The sequence below is a fragment of the Podarcis vaucheri genome (assembly GCF_965113315.1).
Source record: "Podarcis vaucheri genome assembly, chromosome: W".
Lineage (NCBI taxonomy): Eukaryota > Metazoa > Chordata > Lepidosauria > Squamata > Lacertidae > Podarcis > Podarcis vaucheri.
The window spans coordinates 27,279,296-27,297,640 of record NC_138757.1 but is presented as its reverse complement, the minus strand read 5'-3'; the positions used below and the strand labels follow the sequence as shown (position 1 = coordinate 27,297,640).

The following is an 18,345-nucleotide window of genomic DNA, read 5'->3' as shown; positions in this document are numbered from 1 at the left end:
CACTCTGGGCATTCTTGGCGAGCCACGCGGAGCTCGCCCCGGCCACGTGACCCTGGCTCCTGAAGGAAGATCCCGCTAGGAGGACTTCTGACGCCTTCCCTTCCCAGGCCTAGTGCTGCTTTCTCTCTTAACCCGCCCCTCCCTCGTTCTACTTCCTATTTCTGGCGGAAACGAATGGGATTTCCTTTTCCGGTACGGAGAGAGAGAGAGAGAGAGAGAGAGAGAGAGAGAGAGAGAGAAAAGCAAAGAAAGAAAGCCAGCCAGCCAGCCAGCAAAGCTAACTTGAGTCCCTGGGCGCTGGACGGAGAGGCTGAGGCAGGAGCAAGCCGGGCGGTGGGAGGTCGAGGCGGAAGAGGCCTGCACCGTGGCCGAGGCAGTGGCAGCGTGCGCGTGTCATGGCGGAGCTGACTCCGGGGCCGAATGCGGCACCCGCGGGGGCGGGTAAGAGCGAATGCTTCGTAGACGCGTTGCATCGCGTCCGCCAGGTAAGAGGCTCGGGGTGGGTCCCCCACCTCATCAAAGCGACCCGCGCCTCGGTCTTTACAGGAGAGGGGGTGAACCTGGAGGAGGCGTTATGTGAAGAGGTGATGAACGGTCGCCCCTCACGCCTCCTCCTGGGAGAAGGGAGGTCAGCGTGGGAAGGGACGCGCCTCAGTTGCGGGGAAGCAGTTTTGGCACCTGACAGGTGTGCGGCCCAAACTATACCACTTAGTAACATGACTTGATATTAGACACAGCTTGCTGAGTTCAGAGTATTGGTTTCTGTCTAGCTTAGTTGTCTGCACAGGTACGCAGTGGCTTTCCAGAGTTTCAGGAAGGGAGCATTCCCCAGTCCTATCCTTAAATGCCACTGGGGATTGAACCTGGAACCTTTTGTGTGCAACTGAGCTGTACCCCTTCCCCATAATATAAGATCATAGGACGTTAACTTATAAGTCAAGCCATTGAGGGGTCTCTCTAGTTCAGTGTTGTCTGCACTGACAGGCAGGGGATAATTCCCAGCCCTACCTGGAGATGCCAAGGATTGAATCTGGGATCTTTGAATCATATGCTAAAAATGAACTTAGATTCTAGTTGTCATGGTTCTAAATTAAAAGCAGATTTCAATAGAGACATAGCCTTATAACGTGGCAGACCATTAGCACATCTAGCTCAGAGGGCTGGGCTTGACCAGACCTGGAGGAAAAGGCATATGGAAGGCTGGGAAAGCTGTCCACCACACCACCTGCTGGGAGAAGGGACCAGCATGGAAAAAGGTTATTGCTATGAATGCTGTGCCTCAGGTGTGGGGAAGTCTTTTGGCCCTGTTCAGGTGTGTGGCCAAACTACATAGCATTAGGACCATTGTTTTAAAACTAGGAACGTAGGCATATATGCTTTATATTGAGTCAGAGCACTGGGGTCCTTATTGTCTAGCTCAGTATTGTCTACACTGACTGGCAGTGGTTCTCTAGGTTTTCCAACAGGGCGTCTCTCCCAACCCTACTTGGAGATACTACTGTGGATTGAACCTGGGACCTTCTGCACGCCAGGCAGATGCTGTGCTATGTAGCTATACCCCCTCACCTTAAATATCTTTCCAATATATCTCTAGGGGCAGGGTATAAATAATAAATTATTATTATTAAGAAAGACATGAAGGCAATAGCATCATTGATGTTGATTCCTAGCAACAGGTACAGTGTCCTCCTGAAACTGGAGGTCACATACAGTAGAAGTTTTCCTCCTCTAAAAACTAGGTGCGTCTTTTTGTCAGGTGCTCCTTTTTGTCAGGTGCGCCTTATGGAGCGAAAAATACAGTACTTTTATAAACCAAAGCATCTCAAGCATTGTAGCCTTTATGTACTCACAGAAGAGTTGCTGTAACCCAGCAGTAATTTTGGTTTCCCTCAGGGGTTGAAATTAGCCAGTGCCATATGTGGTTGCTGAGACTCGAGAATTCCTCCTGAGTAATCTGTTGCTGCCCAAGGGAAGTACTGCTTCCGCTGCAGCAACATGAGTCACTGAGCTGGTGCTGAAGGGCAGGGAAAAGTGCCTCACATGCTTTTCTGTCTCTTACTGTTGCATGAAGGGGAGTGCGAAATGGGCTGCTTCTGGGTTGGTTCTGTGGCACTCAAGGGGGGCGTCTTGTGATAGGGGAGGGCCGGGCAAAAAAAGAGGGCAAGAGAGGTGGCAGAACATTGTGGGCTGCTGAAGAAAAAGGGGTGTGTGAGCATGTCTCTGTGGCTCAGCTTCGGTTCTCTAGCAGCTATATTGGCGTGAGGTTTTTCCCTCTCCCCTTTCACTTCTGCGGAGCTCAGCTGCAGTCTGTAGCTCTTTTCTCTGTGTGTATATACTACCGCACGCGTGTGTGTATCCTGGAAGGAAGAAAACCAAAAGAGGCTTGGACAAACGGGTCAACCTCTTTTCTTTGGCCTTTGCCCCACCCCTGGCCGGCCATCCACTGTCCTCCCTGGCCGAGGGCGGGTAAAAGGCTGGCCCAAGCAGGTGGGAGGCACCCGCCCAGGTGAACCCCCGCTCGGTGCCGCAAACCCCGCCCACCTGTGGGGGAGGGCGGAAATTCTGGGAGCTGCGATGGGCTGGCTGGAGGCTGCTCTCCCTTGTCTCTGTTCTGTCTGATGAAGGGGCAGCTGTGATTTGTGAGGAGGACAGGCACCTGGCCATTGCCCTTTCAAATGTGCTCCCTCTCTGTCTCCCCCATCTGTCTTGGGTTGTGTGTAGGGAAGCACACTCATTTCAGCGACTGTTCAGTCTGACTAATTTAGATAGATATTCCCCCACCCCTTCCCCTTGCTCTTTGGTCCTAATAATCTTTGCCTATTGATGTAAGTGTACTTATGCAGAAAGCATATTGTTGTTACATTAAGGAACCCAGCAGAGCCCATAAAGATCTGAGAAAGAAAGAAAAAAGTAGTTCACAGGGAAGGTGAGTTCCTTTGCTATCATGCTACTAAGTTGGAGGTATGTTTTTTGTGTTGTTATTTATGTAGCACTTTACAGGGTATGAAATGCCTTTAGACACATTCTTAAGGTAATTGAATTTAACTGTTAGGTGTTGCATTCTTAAAAGGCAGTTTTAAGGATATGTATGTACAGTATAGTTAGGTGATTGAGACCTCTCCCGCAGCTGGAAGTTACGTCATTAAGCACATGTTGCAATCACCAGCTTGAATAGCAACTTTCACTGACTGGTTTCTATCTTACTGGGAAACAGAGGAAGTGTTGCTTCCAGCCTCCCATGGATCATTAATGAGCAGCTTTCTGGGAGATTGTACATATGCAGTTAGCATGCCCAAAGTGAATGCTTATGAATGTCGAAAGTACTTTTATTTATAGCACCTCTCTTAACATTGCAAATTACTTTAAGTGTCCAAAACTGGTGTGAAACTGCTCGTAGTAACACATATATGCCGGTATGTGTAAATATTAGTTATTCAAATGTTTTATGCTTTTGACCAATTAAGAATTGCTGTTATAACATGATATTAACAATGCGTCAGTGATGTGAATTGTATTAATTCATGCATTTTGAAAAATAAAAAGAAAGTGCTGCTGAACTGGGGGAGGGGGTGGCGATTAGCCATTCTGTTTTTGTTGGTTGGTTGAAATCAAACCTTTATTAGGCATTGTACAAATAAAACCATAAAAGAGAAAATAACATGTAAGTGACTTGAAATATATATAAAAAGGCAGCGGTTGGCTACATATATATACATATAGAGTCAGTGGTTTTCCTTGTTAACCTGCTCCTTGGAGGGCTGCTACCAAAAACTCAGCTACCCCCGCCGTTACCCTTTGGTCAACGTCGGATAGGCAGAATCCCACACATTCACCTTGCTGGGGTTCCAGGCCACCCAAAAGAGGGGACAGCACGCGTTGACGGAGCGTACTGTACAATGGGCAATGAAAGAGAATATGCTCTACAGTGTCCGGGACATTCATAGAACATCTGCAGAGTCTCTTGTTTCTAGGGATGTTTTGATATCTTCCCCAGACAAATGCTGAGGGAAAAACATTCAACCGGGCCAGCATAAAAGCCCTACGTTGGGCTGGAATTATTAATTTAGTGACGTAATTGGCTCTGCTATCTAAGATATTTAAATCATAGAATATGGGGGAGCAAATTTTGTTTACAGCTGCCATAATATTTTGTCTCTCGACATCCTATAGTCTAGTTAGGATATTATGGAAAATGTATTGCTCATTAGAATTGTACAGGGGCTCCAGCTCGATGCCTAAGGATTCAATCTTTTTTTCAAGGTACTGATACCATCTTGATTTATAGGAGTCTTCGAGCAAATCAGCGAGCAGGCTTGATGGAGAGCAGCGAAAATGGCAGCGTAACCAGTACTTTATTGAGGTGGACCAGGCCCAGTATTCCATTGTGTGTATGCCTATTTCTGCACACATTGTTTCATATTTGATCACAGCTGGGAGTCCAAGAATACGTCTCAGAAAGCTGGAGTGAATCTTTTTTAAATCACTGTTATATGCTTGGACCCATAGTGGGATTCCATAGAGTATCTGGGCTTGCACTTTTGTTTGAAATATCTGATTGGCCGCAGGAATAAATTGATTACCTTTCTGATAATAAAAACGGGCAACTGCTGATGAGGTGCACTTTGCCTGTTTTATGGCGTTTGTGCGATGATTTGCCCACCCTAAATTGCTCTGGAATAAGATTCCCAGATACCTATAGATTTTTACTTGTTGGATTTCTTGCCCTCTTATTTTCCATTTCTCTAGTTTCCAACCATTCGAGAAGACCAAAATTTTTGTCTTCTCATAATTTATTGAGAGTTTATTACATTCGCAGTAAAGGATCAGAGAAGATATAAGACGTTTCAGACCCAAACTCGTTAATGATAGTAGAACTGCATCGTCTGCGTATAATAAGAGAGGAACTGGTTTCTGATTAAGTTTAGGGGCATGTGATTCTATTTTTTGAAGGTGATCTGGCAAGTCTGATAAGAATAAATTAAATAGAAAGGGGGCAAGAATACACCCTTGTTTTACCCCTTTCGAGTTTGGGATGTCTAATGAAAGGTGACCTTTGGTGCTAAGTTTGACTTGACAGACATTGGAAGAGTATAGATTTTGTATTAAAGTCAATAAGCGCTGATCAATTTTTAATTCTGCAAGTTTCCTCCACAGCTTTGGGCGGTCAATTGAGTCGAATGCACCACGAAAATCTACAAAAGCAGCATATATCTTAGATTGCCTTTGGGATCTATATTTTTCAACCAAATGCATAAGTATAAGGCAGTGGTCTAATGTGGAGCAACCTTTGGAGAAACCTATTTGTTCTTTCCCTGGTAAATTTAGATTTTTCATCCAGGTAAGGAGTTTAGATAAAAGGTGCTTAGCGTAGATTTTCCCTATCACTGATAATAAGCTTATCGGTCTATAATTCCTTGGTTCTTTTGGGTCACCATTTTTAAAGATTGGGATAATTATTGATCTTAACCATATCTCAGGTATGATCCCATCTTTGTCTATGAGAGTAAACAATTGAGCTAAGGGTTCTGCCCACCAATCTATATAGGTCTTGAATAATTCTATTGGTAGACCATCTGGCCCAGGAGATTTCCCCGATTTAAATTTTTTAACTATTTCTCTAATTTCCGCTTCTTCTACCCTTGGCCACTCCTGGAGTTTATTGATTTTATTTTTAGTGGTCTCATTTCCTTTAAGTTCACTGTGTAGATTGTTAAAGACAGATGTAAAGTATTGGGACCATTTGGATTCTGCAATTGGTGATTGGGTTAATTGATTTTCGGCTTTCAGTCCTCCGTACACTAGATTTCAGAACGCTTTGTTGTTTTTGCTCTGAATTGAGTCAAGTAATTGTAGCCATTTTTGGGTTGCATATTTCTGTTTCTTTTCGGCCAAAATGTAATGATATTTTCTTTTTTCATCAAGATAAGAGGGCTCTAGTTTAGTGCGATTATTTTTAAATGTTTGGCGCAGTTTTCTTTTTAGCTGGAAACATTCATCGTCAAACCAGGGGCTAGCGCTATGTTTAAGTATCCAAACTTTAAGTGGGGTACTAAGCTCTACAAACATTTGAAAAATTTCATTATAGATTTTCGGAATATCACTGTGGGGATTAGTGGTCTTTAAATTGGATAGTACTTGTTTTCTCAGGTTGGCTGTAAGCTTTTGCCCCACTGCTGCACTCATTTCCTGGGACCATTTTAATTGAGTCATTTGTTTGTGTTGAGAAGGTTCTATGATATTATACTTGGTTATTTTGGTTTCGTCCTTTAAGTTAATAGACAACGATAATGGCTGATGGTCGCTTTCAGTACGCGTTCCAATTTTGAGGTCCATGATCGAATTTATAATATTATAAGGAACAAGAATATAGTCGATGACACTGCATCCTCGGGGGGAGAAGTATGTAAACTCCCCGCTTCTATCGCATTTTGTTGAACCGTTCACAATCTGTAAATTAAAGTTGTTACACAATTCAAGTAGGCGTAAGCCTTCGTTGTTTACAACCCTATCTCTGGAGGAACGTCCTATTTTCAGGGCATGTGCGATATCATTATCAGTATTCCAATTTAGTTTGCTACATAGTTGTTCATTGTTGGTTCCCACTCTAGCATTAAAATCACCTGCTATTATCAGTGAGGCATTTGGGTATTTATCGGTCAAATTTTCTATGTAGGAGGTTAGTTGTGACCAATTTTCACTGCTGCTGTTGTTTTTGGTTGGGGGGATATAGACATTTATAAGTAGCAAAGTATCGTCTTTTTGTGTTAAAAGTAGAGCTTGTGCAAGTGGTAAGCATTTTTCTAGGTGCTTGATTTCAAACCCTAGGTTGTCTTTGATCATACAACAGAACCCTGCTTTCGGCCGGCCCTTCGTGTTTGTTTTCAATGCGGGTTTCGTATAGGAGGTGAATCCATTAATTTTAATATCTCTAGTTGACCATGTTTCTTGTAGAAGTATTAATTCAAAATCTTTAAAGAAGTTCATTAGGTCTGGGTCTCCGCCTTTGTTTCCCCACCCTGCAATATTCCAGGACAGTAAGCGTAGAATCCGTTTTTGAGTTGGTGGGTGGTTGGCAGCATTTAGTCATTCTAGTTCTGTTATTGAGTCCAGCGAGGAATTTTGTCTTGTGCAGATACAGCCATTTGTCGCTGCTTTCGGTGGGGAGGGTAATGGTGGATCTTTTAGATTCTTTTTTAAAGTACGGGGAATTAAAATTTCCTCCCTTTCTTGATTTTCTTCCTTAACTGTTCCTTGTTCCTGAGAGATTTCTGTGGTTGGTGGACTGTTATGGACAGTAGGACTGTTTTCAGTCTCTACTTCCATTTCTTTGGCCTCATTTGGTGTTGAGCTCAGTGTGCCAGGTCTGTTGGAGGTCATCTTTTGTTCGGCAATATTAGAGTCCTTTGTAGTACTTAAATAAAGGGTACCTATTTCGTTTGGAAAAGGGACGCGGGTGGCGCTGTGGGCTAAAGCCTCAGCGCCTAGGGCTTGCCGATCGAAAGGTCGGCGGTTCGAATCCCCGCGGCGGGGTGCGCTCCCGCTGCTCGGTCCCAGCGCCTGCCCACCTAGCAGTTCGAAAGCACCCCCAGGGGCAAGTAGATAAATAGGTACCGCTTACCAGCGGGAAGGTAAACGGCGTTCCATGTGCGGCTCTGGCTCGCCAGAGCAGCGTTGTCACGCTGGCCACGTGACCCGGAAGTGTCTTCGGACAGCGCTGGCCCCCGGCCAATAGATGTGAGATGGGCGCACAAACCCCAGAGTCTGTCAAGACTGGCCCGTTCGGGCAGGGGTACCTTTACCTTTACCTTTATTTCGTTTGGAGCTAGTATTTGATATCTCAGCCAGGAATTTGTGGTCTCTTTACTGGAGTTTTTCCTTGCCATTTCATATTTTAAAGGAGGCTGGATTTGAAGCTCTGCATCTATAGATTTGAAAGTTCCATTAATAGCTCTCTTTTTGACTATGCATTTTGGGGAGAAGGCTGGTAAGTGTAAAGTTTGATCGTGTATTGTTTCTACTGCATTTTGTTGACCTTGTTGGTGAATTTCGGTCAATCTGGCCTGCAGTTTCGTCAATTTACTGAGTATATTTATTTGTTCTTTATCTGGTAGCTTGGTAAAATTACTTAGCAGATCTTCTTCTTCTGGGACTGTCCAGTCTATTGTGTCAAAAGCGAGGCTGTTGTTTGATGCTACAGTCGCTTGGTTTGGGAGCTCGGATTTTTCTTGCGTGATTTCCCGGGTAGCTGGCTGCGGTTTCTCCCATCTGCTGAGTTCTTCCACGGGAGTAGGGCAGATGTCGGCTTCTGGTGGAGTGGCCTTGTTCATCTTATTTTGTCTTTTAGATGCGATCAATGGACTGAGTGATATATCTTTGAAGTGTCGACGCGGAATAATTCCTTTCTGGGCTAAATGAGCCTTTTCCCTTAAGATTTTGGTTGGAATTTTATGACTACCAAATCTTAGTAGTACTTTTTTGGAGTATCCATCGTTAGTGAGCCTCTTGACTGCTTTTAAGTCAATACTTCCACCCTCAAGGCCTAGGAGCAGATTTAGATGGTGTCTGGCCCAGAAGGATGACTCCCAGTAAGGTAGGGGCCCTCTATATGGAAAAATGTGGAGAACAATCTCACATGGCTTCAATATCAGGTTGAATGAGTGAGGGGGGCTTCCTCTGGTTTTTGGCTGGTTTAGAGGTATAAATTTGTATTTGTTCTGTTTACCTCCAGGGCTTGTTAAGGATGGCAAAAAGGGAGTGAGTTGCCTCCTTTCATCTGGGTTATCCAGCTTCTTGGAGATGTTTTGTAATTGTTCAAAGATTTTTTGAACTGTTTGAGCAGTCAATAGGCAGCATTCCTCCAGCAGCTCCACCTTTCTACCAATTAGTGCTTGTGCCTCAATTATGGGAGTAGTAGCCTTGTCCTCATTTATCCCTAAGGATATCTCTTCAGCTGTCTTTCCATGTAAAGAGTTGGGGAAAGTTTTAGGAAGGAGTATGTGCTGTTTTTGAGGTAGCAGGTAATTATCTAGATTACTCTGTTTGAAGCCAGAGGGCTCTGTGTCAGTTTCTATATCAGGACACCTGAGTCTTTTGGCTCTTCTCATTGCTAGATTCTTCTTGAATCAATGAGGTCAGACTTCTAAATAGAGTGATAAAGTGCTAAAATACTAAAATTTTCAGGTCGCAATCTCATTCAATTCTCGTTCAGTCCTGGCTGGGCTGCTGCGAGGAGTTTTAAAATTGGGTCCAATTAGAACACTCCTTTAAGGTATCCCCCCCCCCCCTTCTTCTCAGTTTGTTAAAACAACTGGGATGTTTGGGGGTCCACGAAGTTTGAGGTGGTGGGAAAAATTTGTGGTTTTATGGATTTGTAGTTTTTTAGGGTTAAAAGCCCACTAGAAGTCCTTAAAGATCCTTGGAGTAAGTTTGTCACGAAGAGTCAACGAGAAACTGGGAGGGAGTGCCTTAATGCCCGGGAGGGAATGATTGAGAGCCTTCGTTAAGACTTCATTAACTTCATTAAGACCCGGCACCGAGGAGGATAACATAAGATGTTCAAAAGCACAGCGAGGTAATGATAGGAAATAAGATCCAAAGGAAGGAGGGGAGCCAGCAACAAAGGCATTTAGTTAAAAGAGTTCTTTGAGCTCCGATAAGAGCGTCTTACCTCGGCGCCATCTTTCCTGACCTCATGGTGAGATGGTATAGTACCGTAAGGTCATTCTGTTTTTGTATCTGTAACCTAGGTTCCAGGGGTCATGTGGCGAATAGCTTCTCTATCCCAGTTTCTAACACTGGTAGCCCTTTACAACACCATCTCCAGCTGTACAATATCCTCCTAGAGATAGAGCAGCTAGAGCTGTAAACAGTACAGGCATCTCCTCACTTATGCAGGGGTTACGCTCTGGGTCCCCACGTGCATAAGTGAAATCGCGTAAAGTAGGGTGCACCTTCTAAAAAGCCTCCAAACACCCTCTCTGCCACTCTCTTCAATCCATACAGAAAATACTGTATCCCAAAATATCCTCAACTAGAATTAAAGCTCTGGGACAGGTTGGAGGATGTGTTGGAAAGCTGCTGCTGCTATTGCGCTACCCTACACAGCAGCTGTTAGGCAGAGAGACTGAGCAGCGTAAACAAAGTTTATAAGCCAGCCCTGGGATCCCTTGTCTGGCACAGTTCTGTGAACTGAAAACTATGGAGAGGCCTGCTCTGAATAGAGATATTGGATTCTTGTCTCATTACACATGCTAAAGCTATTTTTGGTCATCTGCATACTATCACTTGCTTTTTCCTGTAGGACTAATTGAAGTCGTTAACCGTTGTTAACAGTCATCAACAGGTTTACCATACCCATTAAGCCAATCACCCATCTCCCACTACCCTTCTAAGAAATACCCCACCCCACCCTCCCAGTATATATAAGGGTCTGGTGACTTCTGCTTCAGTGTATCTGAAGAAGTGTTTATGCACACAAAAGCTTATACCAGAACAAACTTAGTTGGTCTATAAGGTGCTACTGGACAATTTTTTATTTAATTTTTATTTTGACTGCGTCAGACCAACACGGCTACCTACCTGAATCTGGAATCACTGGGGAGCAAGTCATTGTCTTCTTCTTTGGCAATTACTCATAGCTGAGAAAGATTGCCTTACATAAACATGGTTTTAACAGTGAGTCCGTAAGTGACTCTGGAGGCCAATTCTGGATCAACACGTCCTTCTACAGTGGGGACATAGGTTTCTGGGCGGGAGTTGATCAAGGTGAGGGTTTGCCAAGCATGCCTTCCTCTTAGCACGTTTCTCCCTTTCGTCCTGAGTTTGAGCGTCTTCAAAGCCCCTGACACCTTTGGTAAAGGCTGTTCTCGAATTGGACACTCACAGGCCAGTTTTTCCCAGTTGTTGGTGTTTATACTACATTTTTTTAGATTTGCCTTGAGACAGTCTTTAAACCTCTTTTGTTGACCACTAGTATTACACTTTCCATTTTAAAGTTTGGAATAGAGTATTTGCTTTGGAAGGTGATAATCAGGCATCCGAACAAAATGGCCAGTCCAACCAAGTCGATGTTGAAGAATCATTGCTTCAACACTGGTGCTCTTTGCTTCTTCTAGTACACTGGCATTAGTTTGCCTGTCTTCGCAAGTGATGAGTAATTTTTTTCAGAGATGCCATTGCTGGAATCTTGTGAGGAGCTGGAGATGGCGTTTATACGTGGTCCATGTTTCACAAGCATACAGTAAGGTTGGTAGTACAATAGCTTTGTAAACAAGCACAATGGTACCTCGCAAGACGAAAAACGCGCAAGACGAAAGAGTTTTCCGTTTTTTGAGTCGTTCTGCAAGACGAATTTCCCTATGGGCTTGCTTCGCAAGACGAAACGTCTTGCGAGTTCTTGCGAGTTTGTTTCCTTTTTCTTAAAGCCGCTAAGCCATTAATAGCCGCTAAGCCGCTAACAGCCGTGCTTCACAAGACGAAAAAACCGCAAGATGAAGAGACTCGCGGAACGGATTAATTTCGTCTTGCGAGGCACCACTGCATTTTGGTTTCCCTGCGAATGTCCTCAAACACTCTGCACTTCAATCAGGAGAAAGCTGCAGTCACAGAGCTCAGGCGATGCTGGATTTTGGCATCAGTGTCAGCCCTTGTGGAAAGATAACTGCCCAGGTAGGAGAAGTGATCAAAATTTTCCAACGTTACACCATTGAGTTGTATTTGTGGTGCTGCAGAGGGGTTGTTTTTTGCTTGTTGGTGGAGCACTTTGGTGGTTTGGATGTCGAGCGATAGGCCAAGCTTTTTGTAATCTTCTGCAAAGATATTTAGGATGGTTTGAAGGTCATCCTCTGATTGTGCACACGCTATGTTGTCATCAGCATACTGAAGCTCCGGAAGTTACGGTAACCTTACTCTTTGCTTTCAGTCTACTCAGATTAAAGAGCTTTCCATCTGTTTGATAAATGATTTCTACCCTGGTGGGGAGTTTCCCTTCGACAGTGTGTAGGATCATGGTGATGAAGGTAATAGAGTTGGGGCAATAACACAACCCTGTTTAACACCTGATTCCACTGTGAATGGTTCACTTTGAGAGCCGTTATCCACGATTGTTCTCGTCATATTATCGTGGAGGAGCTGAATGATGTTCACAAATTTATCTGGGCAGCCAATTTTCAGGACAGTCAGTGGGGCATTGTGATTTACAGTGCCGAAGGCAGGGTGGATTTGATTTAAATAAAATCGATTTAAATCACAATTTAAATCACTAGCCAGTAAGACTTGATTTAAATCATTATTTTTTTTACAGAAAGACTCATTCGTGCTGGTATAATCTTACTATTCACAATCAGATGAAAGTTTCATTTTTGGAATAATAAAATTTCAGAGTAGTTTTTACAGTTATATCAAAAATTACTGATTTGGTTATACCAGGCATAGGCAAACTCGGCCCTCCAGATGTTTTGGGACTACAACTCATCCCTAGCTAACAGGACCAGTGGTCAGGGATGATGGGAACTGTAGTCTCAAAACATTTGGAGGGCCGAGTTTGCCTATGCCTGGGTTATACTATTAGAAATACATAGACAGTTAACTTAATAAACCTCACAATAATTTCATAATTAGCTGTTTATAGGGGCTATATCTCCCAGCAGCCCTGCCTTGGGAGAGGCTGGTCTTCCTTTTCTAGAGGGGAGGGGGGGAGGAGAAATACAGTTGGTAGGCCTAGGCTGGAACAGGCTTGCAGAAAGAACAGGCTGAGGAGAAGCAGGCTGGTGGAAAGCTGGAAAAGGGGAACCAAGAACTGGAGCAGAGAACTTCAGGGATTCCTGATGCAGGACTGAAGTTCCAGGTAGAGACTTTATAGTTTGGACAATGTCAGGCGAGCCCTGGGAAGTAGGGCCTGGAACCAGTGAACTCTTTTATTAGTTGACTGGCAAGCACTTCAAGGTCTCGCCAGGGACTTACAGATCCCAGTTACTGTTTCCACTCGCCCCCCCCCCTTTGGATTTGCTTCTACATTCAGGTGCCTATTCTGTACAGTTAAGTTAGCACAGTTGTTTGAACCCAGTGGGATTGGGAAGAGGTTGCCAGCCCTGAAGTGCCTTCAGCATTTGCCTCAAGTCTGAGTTGCACAGACACGCAACTGACTTGCACAATTATTATGCAAATATTCCAAACTTGTGGATTATTCTGCTCACAAGGTTGCATTTTCATTTTTTACTGCTTCATGCTTAGCTACTTGTGCAGATCTATTCTACTCCAAACAATCTATTCATTGAACCTCTTGGAACTTAGCATTTGGTAAGAGGTTGATTCTGTGTATATAAATTTGCAAAGGAACGATGGGATTAAGGTTTTTTCCTCAACTCTGTGTGTTTATTTTATAACATTTTTCCTGTGAAGAAAAGGCATGTTATCTCTGTAGACACAAATTCACACTTTTGAGAACTGCAAAAGCAAGCATCTGTGTTTATATCTTCTCATTAGAAAAACTGTCCCAAATAATCTTACAGAAACTTCTGGAAGATCATGACATTGTGAATGGATTAATGGAATTCATTTACCAAAAAAATTAAACATTGCATATAAAACCTCATGCTACATAATTAAAAACAAATCCTTATTTCCTGATGAATAGCTTTTGAACTATAACGTAACTTAAATAGAAAACTATCTTTAGAAAGATTTTTCCTCCAAAAACATTTTTTTTAAAAAATCCAATTTAAATAAAAAAAATCCAATTTTAAAAAATAAATCTGATTTTATATTTTTTAAAAAAATATTGATTTTTATCCACCCTGGTCGAAGGCCTTAGTCAGGTCAATAAATGCCATATACAGGGGTTGGTTTTGCTCTCTGCATTTGAAGCTGTCAAGCGGTGAAAATCATGTCCACCGTCCCCCTAGAAGGCCGAAAACCATTTTGGGATTCATGAAAGGTCACCTCGGATATTGTTAAGAGATTGTTTGCTAAGATCCTTGCAAGAATTTTGCCAACCGCATATAAAAAAGGATGCCTTGATAGGTTCTGCAACCGTGTCTATCACCTTTTTAAAAGAGTTGATAATTTTGGCATCCCTAAAGTCTGCTGGGATCTCCTCTCTCCCAGATTTTTCCGATGAGCTTGTGAAGTTGTTGTGCAAGTTCAGTTCCACCCACTTTGAAGACCTTGGCAGGTATCCCATCAGGTCCGCTGGCTTTGTTGTTTTTCATTTGGTTAATAGCTGTACACACCTCACCCAAATTTGGAGATACTGCAAGCTCATCTCTAATTGGTTTTTGCAAAATTTGTGAAAGGACCTCAGCAGCTGCGGATGAGTTGTGGTTAAGGAGATGCTGGTAATGTTCTTTCCAGCATAGTGCAATAGCTTCTTTATATTTTAGAAGTGTGGTACCGTCTGTTGAGCGTAAGGGGCATATGCCCATAGATGGTTTTTGTGGCTTTAAAGAAACTGTGCATCATGAGTGTCGGCTAATTGCTGGATCTCTTGAGCTTTATTTTATCCACCACGTGTTCTTGAGTTCTCTGGTTCTTCTTTGAACCTCAGCCTTAGCATTGGCATAGGTTTTTTTCTTAGTGGAACAGTTTCTATCTCTTTGCCAGATCTGAAAGACCTTCCTTTTCTTGTCAATAATGCCTTCAAATCTCACTGTATTCTCATCAAACCAGTCCTGGCGTTTGTTGGTTTGGTATCCAATAGTTCGTTCACAGGCTGCAATAATGGATGTTTTTGTTGGCTATTTGCAGTTTAGTAGTGCTGCAGAGTTCAAAATTTTTCAAAATTGGGAAAAAAGTACGGCAAGGCTGTATATTGTCTCCCTGCTTATTTAACTTATATGCAGAATTCATCATGCGAAAGGCTGGGCTGGATGAATCCCAAGCCGGAATTAAGATCACCGGAATAAATATCAACAACCTCAGATATGCAGATGACACGACCTTGATGGCAGAAAGTGAGGAGGAATTAAAGAACCTTTTAATGAGGGTGAAAGAAGAGAGAGCAAAATATGGTCTGAAGCTCAACATCAAAAAAACGAAGATCATGGCCACTGGGCCCATCACCTCCTGGCAAATAGAAGGGGAAGAAATGGAGGCAGTGAGAGATTTTACTTTCTTGGGCTCCATGATCACTGCAGATGGTGACAGCAGTCACGGAATTAAGAGGCGCCTGCTTCTTGGGAGAAAGGCGATGGCAAACCTAGACAGCGTCTTAAAAAGCAGAGACATCACCTTGCCAACAAAGGTCCATATAGTTAAAGCTATGGTTTTCCCAGTAGTGATGTATGGAAGTGAGAGCTGGACCATAAAGAAGGCTGATCGCCGAAGAATTGATGCTTTTGAATTCTGGTGCTGGAGGAGACTCTTGAGAGTCCCATGGACTGCAAGAAGATCAAACCTATCCATTCTTAAGGAAATCAGCCCTGAGTGCTCACTGGAAGAACAGATTGTGAAGCTGAGGCTCCAATACTTTGGCCACCTCATGAGAAGAGAAGACTCCCTGGGAAAGACCCTGATGTTGTGAAAGATGGAGGGCACAAGGAGAAGGGGACGACAGAGGACGAGATGGTTGGATAGTGTTCTCGAAGCTACCAGCATGAGTTTGACTAAACTGCGGGAGGCAGTGCAAGACAGAAGTGCCTGGCGTGCTCTGGTCCATGGGGTCACGAAGAGTCGGACACGACTAAACGACTAAACAACAACAGCGCTGCAGAGAGCTTGCTGGGGAGATCATGCATTAAAAAGGGACTAAAAAATAACTTAAGCAAGGTTTTAATAACAAAAACAAAAACTCCTTATACACTAAATACATCAACAACAAACATGACCCAACCACCAACCCATCCCCCAGGGTAAGGAGAGAGCTAGGTGCTGCTCCTTATATACTATGCCCAAATGCTGCCACAGCTTAATTAACACAACCTAGCAGCACCTGCTATGTTTCACAGCTGTAAGACTGGGTCTCGTTATTTGCGCTGGCCCTTAAAGACATACACAACTTGTGAAGCAATAATGAACCTTCACATTTTAAAGTCACCATTCAACAGTTTTTAGCTTCGTCCAGTGTTTCTCAGTGTCATTTGGGAATTCCGAAAGCAGATAGTCCTTAAGAGTTGTTCGGAGGCAATCCTGCTTAATGGGCTCTTGAAGCGCTTGAGTGTTCATTTTGTGGCTTGGTTTCCTTCCTTGAAGCCTGTGTTTAGGTATAATCTTGATAGCCATCGTGAAGCATATTAATTGGTGATCTGCCCAGCAATCATCAGCACTCGTCATAGCTCTAGTAAGGAGCGATCTTCAGCTCGGACAATTACATAGTCTAAGAGGTGCCAGTGGTTTGACCGAAGGTGCCTCCCAAGATATTTTAAATTTATTTTTCTATTGAGTGTGTTGGTAATAACAACATATCAACAAAAGTAAGATTTTGTTCTGGTTGCTGTTGCCAATTCCTTCTTTCCCAATAGTCCCAGGCCACAGTTCAAAATCTTGTCCAACTCTTGCATTAAAGTCACCCAGGAGGATAATTTTATGCTCCTTAGGTATCTCTGATAGGATGGTATCCAGCTGAGAGTAAAATTTTTCTTTCATGTCTTCATCGGCATCCAGTGTTGGTGCATAAGCACTTAGAATAGTGGCCTGTTGGTTTTTGGCGAGTTTGTTCGAAGGGTTGATAGTTGCTCATTGGGGGTTGGACTCGATGGCCCTTGTGGTCTCTTCCAACTCTATAATTCTATGAATGCCAGTAGGGACTTCTGACAAGAGCGTCACAATATCATTTTTGATAGCAAAGCCTGCTCCATGTACTGGAGGTTCTTGTTCAGGTAGAGCTTTCCAGAACAATGTGTAGCCCCCTTTTTCTTCCTTCATTTGTCCCTCTCCTGCTGCAATATCGATGTTAAAATGTCACAACTCTCTTGCAATGATGACAATTCTGTGTTCAGGACGCTCATTATCTGTATTATCCAACAAAGTCTGTATGTTCCATTGTCTTTTACGACCACTGTGTGGTGACCCCACTGGGCATGGTAATCCAGTCAGGGGAAAAAGGGAGGCAGACTATGTTTAGGGCAGCCTTTCTAGCCCCTCCCCCTTTTTCAGGGTGAGCAGAGTGGATCCTAAATAGGGCTGTTCAGTCATGGATTTAGCTGCCGAACTGCTCAACTGCCTCATTCCTTGAGTCAGAGTGACTGAATCTGTATCCACCACCCATGTGCCTGTTCATGACTAGGGGATTCCAGATTTCATGGTCCTGCCCCTGTTACCATTTGCCTATCGCCATGGGACTTTGAGGGTTTGGGATGGGGATGGGTTTTTGGAAGACGCCTGTGCATGAATTTGTTTTATGTGTGTATATCAGTGCACGCCGATCAATGCACAGTCTTCGCAGTAAGGCTCTGTTCCTTTTTTTTGTAATAATTTTATATTGATTTTCCATTAAACACATATAACCAAATCAAACATTTTCACAAATTTCAACTTTTGGACTTCCGTCAGCTTCTCTGCCAATCTTCCATATTAATTTTTTTTATTACGCATTCCCTAAATTTAATATTGCCTTTTAATATACCCTTCCTATCTTGTTCTCTTTTTTACAATACTGCTCAAACTTTCACAGAGCTTCTTTAAACCCCGCTAGCGTTATTTGATCATCACATATATTTTTCAGATATTCTGTAAATTTTCCCCAGTCCTCGATGAACTTGTGATCTTGTTGATATCTAATCTTCCCAGTTAGCTTGTCCAATTCTGCATACTCCATAAGTTTTATTCTCCATTCTTCAAGGGTCGGTAGTTCCTCCTGTTTCCATTTTTGGGCCATTAATATTCTCGCCGCTGTTACAGCATATTGGAAAAGTTTACAGTCCCTTCTGTTTATCTCAGTTCCTGTTATTCCTAAAAGAAAGGCTTCTGGTTTCTTTACAAATGTATATTTCAACATCATCTTCAGCTCATTATATATCATTTCCCAGAAACCCTTCACTTTCTTACATTCCCACCACATATGGTAAAATGTCCCTTCTTTTTCTTTACATTTCCAACACTTATTACATGTTTTATACATTTTCGCTAGTTTAGCCGGTGTAATATACCATCTATATATCATTTTCATAACATTTTCTTTTAACGCAGTACATGCTGTAAATTTTATATTTTCCTTCCATATCTTTTCCCAATCCTCCAATTATATATTATATCCAAAGTCCCTGGCTCTGTTCCAATGGCATGAGTATCATGACGACCAGTAGATTCCTATCTGCTGCAGCCTTCATCCGCCTTCACAGCCATTGTAACATACCGCTTGTTATCATCTGCCTGTTATGCCTTGAGGATTTCTTGGGTCATTCTTTGTCTAGC

The 18,345-nt window shown here is 43.1% G+C and overlaps 1 protein-coding gene across 6 annotated transcripts in view; it reads left to right on the top strand.

Annotated features, from left to right (window-relative positions):
* Positions 1-206: 206 nt before the first annotated feature.
* Positions 207-18,345, top strand: part of LOC309523367 (far upstream element-binding protein 3-like) — a 388,935-nt gene continuing 370,796 nt past the window's right edge. For 2 of the 6 annotated variants that reach the window (XM_082207142.1, XM_082207139.1), the window contains exon 1: positions 208-485. In XM_082207142.1, the coding sequence (XP_082063268.1) occupies positions 396-485 (90 nt within the window). In that variant the 5' untranslated portion in view covers positions 208-395. Of the gene's footprint in view, positions 486-18,345 lie in introns of all 6 variants that reach the window. The other 4 variants (XM_082207138.1, XM_082207143.1, XM_082207141.1 and 1 more) reach the window with 3 other exon arrangements.